Source organism: Siniperca chuatsi, linkage group LG18 (genome assembly GCF_020085105.1).
Source record: "Siniperca chuatsi isolate FFG_IHB_CAS linkage group LG18, ASM2008510v1, whole genome shotgun sequence".
Taxonomy (NCBI): Eukaryota; Metazoa; Chordata; class Actinopteri; order Centrarchiformes; family Sinipercidae; genus Siniperca; species Siniperca chuatsi.
In genome coordinates this window covers 27306968-27316970 of record NC_058059.1, presented here as the reverse complement: position 1 = coordinate 27316970, position 10003 = coordinate 27306968, and the positions used below count along the sequence as shown (strand labels likewise).

General features: G+C 46.0%; 1 protein-coding gene and 2 long non-coding RNA genes across 12 annotated transcripts in view; 1 reads left to right on the top strand and 2 right to left on the bottom strand.

Annotated features, from left to right (window-relative positions):
* The window catches only part of mbd2 (methyl-CpG binding domain protein 2), a 41738-nt gene extending 33137 nt beyond the window's left edge, over positions 1-8601 (bottom strand). Inside the window, exon 1 of one of the 10 annotated variants that reach the window (XM_044173870.1) lies at positions 8282-8601. In XM_044173870.1, coding sequence (XP_044029805.1) covers positions 8282-8415 — 134 coding nt within the window. In that variant the 5' untranslated portion in view covers positions 8416-8601. Of the gene's footprint in view, positions 1-1341; positions 1824-8281 lie in introns of those variants that run through there. The other 9 variants (XM_044173865.1, XM_044173864.1, XM_044173863.1 and 6 more) reach the window with 9 other exon arrangements.
* Positions 8380-8779, top strand: LOC122865447. Its single transcript, XR_006375483.1, has 2 exons — positions 8380-8522; positions 8637-8779. It is a non-coding gene; the product is annotated as an uncharacterized LOC122865447 (long non-coding RNA).
* A 345-nt stretch (positions 8780-9124) lies between these two features.
* Positions 9125-9989, bottom strand: LOC122865446. Its single transcript, XR_006375482.1, has 3 exons — positions 9903-9989; positions 9741-9795; positions 9125-9621 (listed from the first exon to the last, which is right to left on the bottom strand). It is a non-coding gene; the product is annotated as an uncharacterized LOC122865446 (long non-coding RNA).
* Between the last annotated feature and the right edge of the window lie 14 nt (positions 9990-10003).

Sequence of the window (10003 nt, the reverse complement as noted above, 5' to 3'; positions counted from 1 at the left end):
CCACAGACCTGCGCTAGGCGTGACATCATTTCCTCTGTGATCTAACGTGGCAGCTAGCGGAGGTACAGAATCCGGAAACTGTAAAAGCTCAGACTTCAGACTGAACTTTGGTCTGCTTTAGAGAAGAGTTGAACTGAAATGTGAAGCTTCTCGAGGCAGAGAAACAGCGAGACGGCAGCTCTGGACAAAGCGTAATGTAATTTAATGTGCAGCAAAAGTGCACAGAGAAGCACCCAGAAGTGACGCCGCAACTTACTTACAATATTCATACATTATATTTGTATATTTCTGCTTTAAAGAAAATTATATAAATGGGGAATACAAAATAATAGAAACACCTGTCAGTATAACACAATTCAATTGAAAACGACCGTGTCTCTAAAACAGTTCCAACAAAAGCTGAACATGAGGGCCTTCGTGGAGCAGCGTGCTGGGTTGGACTGCATTAGTGTTAGCGGTGTATGTTATAAACTGTGTACAGAATTATATTCATTCAAAAGAGAAGAAGAAAGGAACGCATAATAATGCAAAGGCATTACCAAGAAAACAGAAATGAGTTAACTATTAAGTCAATTCTTCAGCTGGATTAAAGTTACAATGCTGAGGATGTGCACGAGTTTGCAGCAACTATTGAATGCGTTACTGTATCTCAGTAATACTGCAACGAGTTCACAGTGCCAACCACTGACTAACTTCTTTTAAAATGTGAGCTTGTTTGACTGGAAACACAGCACCAGTTGCTCTTCTGGGCTTTTCTGACGGAGGAGCCGCTCACAGTTGGCTGGAGAATTAAACAGACCTTAGTCCTGGATGCTGCCGGTCCAGCCAGGCCTGGAACCTTAAAGTACATACAATCAATGCAATGACCAAGCTGCTGGTCATCCATGACATCACTGAGTCCATCAGGTAAACAATGGACAATTCCATTAGCCTACATCTACAGCACTGCTCTTCAAGGCTGTGTCCCTTTCCTCAGAAGGGGGCGGGGGCGGGGGGCAGATATGATACCTGAGTTTCATGGTTTAAATCCCGTCTACGGCCCAGCGTCAGCACCCAGCTGGATGACGCTCAGGAATATTACTTCAGTATTTCTGGAACATTATTGGAAGATCAGGATCAGATCAGAAACCCGCCACGAGCCACTGCGCGGTTACATTACAGAAGGTGGCTGCTACACTGGAACTTCTCCCCCGGACCGGGAGCGGGGAGCGGGGAGCGGGGACCGGGGGCCGGGGAGCGGGGAGCGGGGAGCGGGGACCGGGGACCGGGGAGCGGGGAGCGGGGAGCGGGGACCGGGGAGCGGGGAGCGGGGAGCGGGGACCGGGGAGTGTGACGGGGTACCTGTAGTAGTAGACGTCGCTCTTTCCTGCGCTCAGTCCGGACTTCCTGATCACTTCTTCTTTCTTCCAGCCGGGCGGCAGAGCGGGACAGTCCGTCCTCTTCCTCTCCATCATCACACACGGATCGATTCCACAGTTAGGCTCGGATCTGATCGGTCGTCCCGTCAGTAAACACCGATAAGGACCCCCCAGTCAGACGGCGTGGTAGTAAAGCCAGCGCAGCCGCAGCCCGGGCGGACCGACGTCACGGACGTTACGTTAACGGCGGCTCTCCCTCCCTCCGCCCCGGCTGCTGATGGTGGCTATTTCGGGTTAAGTCAAAATAAAAAGTGTCCCAGTTCCGACTGTGAGCGGGGGTGTCCCGGGTTAAAGCTGAGGTCAGTTTCTCTCCGGAGAGAACCAACGGCTCATCTGATCTGAACCGAACTGGACCAACGGCAGGCTGTGACGTCTGCGATATCTCACACACACACACACACACACACACACACACACACACACACACACACACACACACACTCACTGACTCTCTATCGGAGATCGTCTATTAGGAAAGATGAGTCGCTCAGCGGTATACGGAAGCCGAGAGTGGCCGAGGCTGCCTTTCTGATGCCATTTTGTCCAGCTCATGGGTTAGGGGGGCCTGTCTTGTTATCTTGGGAAAACAAAGTCCATTTGTCATGACACCAGATTAAATACTGTAAATACAACACACTTTGTTAAATACCGTCTTAACCGGGATTAAAATCTGCCCATTAAATAGATATGAAACACAATATATACATATAGTAATATAATACATTTATATGAAATATCATGAAGTATGAAATTTGAAATATAACAAGTAAAAAATAAAAATAAATTGAATTAAAGCTAGAGTGCGGAATTTTTACGTAGAAATGAACGGCCGTCACATTCGAGCCCTTGTTGCCAAACAGTTCACACAGAGCTGGTTAACCCTATCGCCGCCAGGTAAATCTCTCTGCATTTCACAGTATGTCGGAGTTTTTAAATCTGGCGTCTGTGGCGCATCGGTAATGATGCGTTTTACACCAACCAGCAACGATTGGTTCGCCAGAGAGAAATGGGGAGCAACCCAGAGCCATGTAGAGAGCTCCGCGATCCGCCATTGCTGTCATCACGTCAATAAAGCCACTTGAATTGAAAGTGAACGGAGCTGACGCAACTCTCTCTCTACACGCCTCTGGAGCGACCGCAGCGACGCAGTGGCCTGCAGCAGCTGGGAGTAAAACCTAAGAAGCTCCAAGAAAAGTGTCTGATGCTCCAGATAAAAACGAAACTCGGCGTTCAGATCATTGACTGTATATAAAGATGGACAACATGACAGCTCCCCAAAAGTGAAGCCAAAACATCTCTATCGCCCCCTGGTGGCTGGTTGCAGTATAGGTCATAAACCCCGCTGATGTTTGTTCAGTTGTTCATTTTTCAGATAAGTCTGGTTTTAATTAGTTATTTGATGCTATAAAATGGGGTCTCACGTCATGATTGACAGCTGAGCCCGGCTCGCGATTGACTTGGCCGGGTGTGTGGGCGGGACCTCGATACCGCGGCTCCAACCCCGATCACTACTGCACAGACTCTGGCTCCAAGTGATGTCACCAGCGCAAGCTGGATATTTTGGCTTCCTTTAGTACAGTGGGAGGAAGTGGAGACGCGTCGGCCATCTTTATATACAGGCTGCGAAGACAAACACAGATAACCGTTGGTGTATCTTTAGCTTTTCCTCGTCGGAGAGCTGAGAGACGGACTGAGGGCAGACACAAACGTCACGTTACTGCTCTCGGACAGGCTGGTAAAATATTTGGAGTAGGCTGTGTAGCTATTACATTTACTCTGCCTAAATAATGGATTATTGTCTTGAAACTGTGGAAATCTCTCTGTATTTTTGTAACTATTTCTGAACACGAGCCTGGAGCTCACTGCAGGCAAACATCGTCAGCAGGCGTCGACAGTGTTTGTGTAATTACTCTCACTGCCAGAAGGGGGAGACACAAGTTCCACAATCCAGCTTTAAGTCAAAAAGTTATATAAATCAACCAATGTTGAAAAAGTAGGCTGATAATTTACTTTTAATTTACTAATTTACACAGAATATAACAACTTTTTGTTGTTTTTTAAGAACAAGATAATATGTTTAATTTTTATTATTTAAATTATATTATCCCAATAACATACATATACATACATATATATATATATATATATATATATATATATATATATATATATATATATATATATATATATATATATATATATATATATATATATATATATATATATATATATATATATATATATATAAAATATAAATTAAAATGAATGAATACACTACAACAGTCTTGTCTTTTCAAACTGTTGCGGACCAGTCTGGTAATGCGGCACCAAACTGCATGTAGCGTACTTGTACTGTTGCTTTTCACGGTGAGGCTGCTCTGACGGGAGGACGTTGTGTGACCGTGTCTGTTGTGTTCCTGGTGCCTGGATTTTGAGGCAGAGTGATCACTCGTCGCTTTCTTTCCTCACACCTCTGTTTCAAGCCAGCACTGACGTCACGGGCTCAGGGTTAAAGGGGCAGCAGCCTGAGCGGTGGAGCAGGGCGCTTGGAAGGCGGAAGTGGTCATCATTGCGGAGGGCTTGAGGTGTATGTTGCCCTGCCGGCTTTTGACTTATTTTTTGATGAAAAATGGATGCATGCGCAGACATCGGTCACTTAATAGTTGTAGGATTGGGTATTGTGGGGGACATTTTGTATGGATAGCGACTGACGGCCTATGTAGGCATGGAACGATGTTCAGACAGGACGGCAGCAGCAGCGTGGAGTTTAGGCAGGGAGCCCTGCTGTACGTCAGAGCCACTTCCACTACAGTTCTCTGACAGCTTTAGTGACTAGTTACTTTATAAATTAAGATTTTTACACACAAAACATATGAAAATGTACAGCTGAAACGATTAGTCGATGCATCGATCGACAGAAGATTAAGATCATTTTGCACTATTGGTTGGACAAAACAAGCATTGTGAAGGCGTCTCATACGTTTACCTATGTAACATTTTCAGTGCGGGGCTTTTAGTTGTCATGGAGTATTTTACAGGGTGGTATTCCTGCTTTCAAGATTCTGAATGCTTCCTTCGCCACTGAGGGGGGGTAAACCCATGAAGGCGAGTAGCAAAGTGACAAAAAAGGCCGCAGCTGGCTCAGGTGGAGCGGAGCGTGAGGGACGAGAGGGTGTTAATGTAAAGCTAACAAAAATCATCAGAATAAAACAGGCGAGCGTTTTGGGAGATGGAAACTGGCTAATAGGGTGTAACATGCAGACGGAGAAGGCAAACTGATTAGGGTAGCAGTAAGAGTGGCGGAGCAGAGGTTCCTTCAGACCAACCTCTGAGCGTTAATACGGGGGAGCTAGAGAACTCCAGACGGCCGAATAGTTCCGTTAGAAGGGCTGAAAGAATGACGAGGAGTCGAGGAAAAGGAGTTTGAGACAAGTGTTCTCCCAAAGGAGCTATACTTTGGCTTTGTGAAATACTGCGTAAGAGGGTACATACCAAAGCCTACCAGCTGTGTTAATTAGCAGGAATTTGGGCATGTGTAAAGTGTGCTACGGAAAGAGAAGATGTGCGAGGTGTGGTGGGGAACATGAATGTGGAGAGGGAATGAGACCGAAGTGCTGTCACTGTGGAGGTCATCGCAGTGCTGCTTGTTGGGGCTGTGAAGTGTTGAGGCGAGAGGTGGAGGTGCAACAGATGAGAGCAGTGATGGGCGGCTGGCGTTCTATCTGAAGCGTCGGGGCTTCAAACTCTGCAAACGCAGTGACATCTGGCGGCTTGTAACGGCGCCGCCACACCCGCTGATGATAGGCCCAGTTTGAGTCTCATACTGTATGTGCAATAAAAGTCCAAGAAGCCTGCGTGTTATCATTAAATCTGTATACTTTTGTTCAGAAGTGCTGCATTGAAGATGGTATTGTGCAGTGTGTTACAGTAAAACAAGTCCGCGTCGTCCAAAACACCTGGATATAAAATATTTTTGCTGACACGAAACATTAAATACCTTTTTGCTGTAGTGTCTCTGTGGGCTCATGTTTTCAAATTTCATGGGTGATTATTTATGTGACATTTCATGAGTCGCAATGTGTTGTGATATTTGTTAAATTAGCCTGTCACTTTTATTACATCGTTACTTGGTATCAGGAGGAAATGTTCTCATACTTCTGATTATGTCTTTCTAATGTACAACGGCGTGAAAGAACAAAGAAGAAGATGAACCCTGGAAAAATATTTAGTCACACAGCCATGTCTGACCAGACCAGACCAGATCAGACCAGACCATGTCTGACCAGACTAGACCACACTAGACCAGATCTGACCAGACCATGTCTGACCAGACCAGATCAGACCAGACCATGTCTGACCAGACCATGTCTGACCTGACCAGATCAGACCATGTCTGATCAGACCAGATCAGACCATGTCTGACCAGACCAGACCAGATCAGACTAGACTAGACCAGATCAGACCAGACCACGTCTGACCTGACCTGACCAGACCAGACCAGATCAGACCAGACCAGACCAGATCAGGCCAGACCACATCTGACCTGACCAGACCAGATCAGATCAGACCAGACCACGTCTGACCTGACCTGACCAGACCAGACCAGATCAGATCAGACCAGACCAGACCATGTCTGGCGGCTGAAACTGACTGAAACTGAAGATGTGTCCCAGCTGCCCCGCCGTTACTTATCCTGCGTTCTGATTTGTACAGTTATCAGAGGAACCCTTTCTTGTGTAAAAGTAGGAATACACAAATATCCATACATAGCAAAAGGGGAAAACTGGTCCCAACGTTTAGCCTGAAGCTGATGGTTAGCCACTCTAAAGTGTCGAGATGGATGCACAAAAGATGATTAAACCTGCGAAATTAAAACTGACCTCAAAAGACCGAAAACTCTGCCTAATGTCGAAACAAAGAAGGTGGTCAGGAAGTGGAGCAGCTGGCCGAGCGGACAAAACAAAGTAGCGCCATGATTGCTAGCTTAACAAAGGCAGCCCAGTTCCACAAGGAAGAGCTGAAAGAATGCAAGACGAAGGTCAAAGACCTGGAGAAACAAAACGACCGTCTATGCAAAGAGGACAGCGGACTTCAGGACAGAGTTGGAGAACAAGAGACACAGATTGAGGTGGTGTCTCCGGATCAAAGGCTTGGAAGAGGAAAAGATGAAGACATCGGAGTCAGAGATGGAAGAGGCAGTTGACAATGTGCATCGAGTTGGAAGAAAGATGGATAATAAGAACAGGCACGTCTTCGTTCCGCTTGCTGAAGTACTACCACGGAAGGACTGGTCTTTATTGAAGGACGGATGGGAGAAATGATTAATGGGACGATGGAGCTCTGTCTAAAGGCTACGGCTCATCCAGTTACCGAGCAGGTTCGTTAAACGGGTGTTTGTTCCAGCGTCAATGGTAAATGTTAAAAGTTCATTTGGTACATTGAATGTCAGGGGCTTGAAGGCCACGCTGTTTGTGGAGGGCAGGAATCTCATTGTTTGTTTTGAGACTCGTTCTTCTGACGCGGATGCGTCTTTTTGAAATAATCAGTGGCTGAAAGGTTTTTCGAGCATAGTTAGCGAGACACAATCAGGATCAAGGAAGGTCAATTCATAATAACGTAAGACTTGTATCAGATGAAAACTCTGCATCACTTTGGATTTGGAGAGAGATTTGTAAATGCAACTGGACCGTTATCTAATGGAATCAATAGTTCTGTAGCTCTGGGCCATGGCACGCGTTGAAGAGGGGACGACGTCAGGGACGTGGCAGCTCACCGTTACTGTTCGTAATGGTTGCAGAGATGTTCTATTTTAATCCAAAACAATCGCACTGAAGGGTTAAATGTGTTGGGAATCCAGAATTTGTCAGTTGACATAACTTTATTTTTCAAAAATGAAAATGAAATTCCCTCAGCCTGACAGTCTATCAGAAGCTTCTGGCCTACAGCTTAGATAAATGTGAAATGGTAACTTTACACGATTATCGCTGGATTATCCCCTGCAGACACTGTATAATATGAAGATTAAGAAGGAGGTTAAATATTTGGGGATTGTTATTTCTAAGGATAAAACAATAACTGACAATATGAATATTTGGAGTGTAATTCAATTCTCAACGGGTGGCTGCAGAGAGACATCACAGTGCATCCAAAATGGATAGTTTGTCCAGACTCATCTAACTGGCTTCTCCTTATCAGTGAGAAAGATTAAAGCAATAAATACTGTCAGTTATACAGAAACAAACGTCAGTGCATGAGGAAGAATGGCATCATGAATGGTGTCTTGAAGTGGCTAAAATCTTTTCAGAACAGACACTCTCTTTGGTTTATTGTCCCCAATGTGGTTTGTCAAAAAAATGTACTGCGTTGTGATTTTAATTGTAGCTCATTACCAGTTCAACTTTCTGCTTTCCATCAGCAAGTCCTTCTCTGAAAGTTTGGAACATCAGTGCATTAGTTTTATTACTTTCTGCCATTTTTGTATTTGGTTTCGTTCTTGCTCAACCTGAGGCAGAAGATTTTTGATGACAGAGACATGAAAACGTGCCTTGTTGGTTTGTATTGTCATGTTCTCAATTTAAAAAGAAAAACGTTTTCTAGCTTCCGGGTTTACTTCCGGGGTTTCGCTGCAATACCGCGAGTGGCCGCTGGGTGGTGCAGTATCACCGGTGTGGGCATGGAACGTCACTAAGCAACATTGTCGGCTACTTCTTGCGAAACCGCCGTCACTCATTAAGTACATTATTTCGGCTACAGTATGTCTCTTAAAATGGCCCTAGAGCACAATGTCATATCAGATGAGGAGCTTGCATTACTCTACGACATGAACAGGTCCAGCAATGTGGATTTGCCTTATGTAGCTATACCTTTTGATCGGGATGCCATGGAGGACGATGCGTTTGGGTGAGAAGAAATGACACGGCACTGCTGGTGGAGGCTCTGGCCATCCCGACGGGCTCGTCTGCGGTGGCTGGCACCAGCGCAGGACGACACCATACATACGCTGACTGCATCACCAGCCGGCACCAGGACTGTTCAGTGGCCGGGAAGGAGTGCAGGCAGCCGCCATTCCAAGTGGTTTCATTGCCAGTCCACACGGTCCAGTAGGTACGTTATACAGAATGAGGACTCATGTGACATAATGTCACATAACACGTGCACATTTAGGCCCACTCCTGAGGCCGCTTGGATGTAATAAATAATGCCTGTGTTGTATTGCAGAGGGATGGAAACTTGACTGCGGGCTGTTCAGACTGCGGCGCTGGAACGGCAGGCAGCGCCCCCTGCTGGCCGTCCAGTGTGCCTAAATGGAGATCCTGCAGGTGCACTGCGTGTCCACCTCCAGGCCCCAGTCTGAGTGTCAGTCTCCGTCCACACATGATGCCATTCAGTAAATGCATGAGTGAAATGTCTTTATGTTCATGGACTTTAAGAAAAATGTCTTGTTAAGAAACGCGCTCACGTGCCTGTATGGCAATCAGACATCAACGTGTTTAAACTGGATCCTCCACACACCATGCGTGTGATTCGGGACTTTATCCCGCAAATGCATTCAAATGCATTACTCAGTGCTATACACCTTTGACATTTTTATGGCATTTGTGCCAATGTATATAAGGGTATGTATTAGAGTTAATGGAGACATGTTATAGTAGCAAGATAGTATAAAGATCTCACCTTAATAAAAAAAAAGAAGCAACGTCCATATATGTATGTATTATATTTTGTTTTATTATTAAATATTGGATATTAAACATCTCAACTTTCCTTGGGAAGTTCATCAGTTAGAAAGCACTGCTTGCCCTTGCTGCTGGGGGAGCACGGCCGGGGCCGGGGGAGCACTGCCGGAGGAACAGGCCGGGGGAGCACTGCCGGCCGGGGGAGCACGGCGGCCGGGGGACCACTGCCGGCCGGGGGAGCCTGCTGCTGCTGCCTCATTTGCATCGTCTCCATCACCTGCTGCTGCGACTGTTGTGCCCTCCTCGCTTGCTCCTCCATCCTACACTTTAAATTGAAGGTCCAGGGAACTATTCAAGGCGTCTGCAATAGTAGACCAGGCCTCCCCCTGGTCCACACTCCCCTTCTTGTACCTGAAAGGCTCCGACATTAGGATTTGTGGAGCGCGAATGCATCGTACCTCTGTCCACCCCATAGATTCACATGGGCAGCCAGTTAGCCAAGCTTCGACATCTGGCCAGCCAAAGTTCTGGATATAAAGTAGGCTATAGTTAAGACACCTGTCTTGTTAACTAATCCTAACTCTGATCAAAAGTGTTGAGAAAAGCCTATGTGTTAGCTACTGCGGAAGCCTAGATAGCTACTTACTCTGGTCGCCCAGCAACAAACTCATCTAGAGCGCTGCTGGCAACGGATGGCATGTCTATGAACAAACAGTCAAATATATACTCATAATTCATAAAATTACCAACGGTGGAATCAAATATAAATGAAATGACAGTGTCAAATACGATAAAAACGTATAATTACCTGCTAACACTTTAACGTATTGCTGGCTACGGCTAACCAGCCGTTCTCCCGTAGTGGACAGCAGGGGCCACAACGTCAGGAACATCGCGCATGCGCAAAGT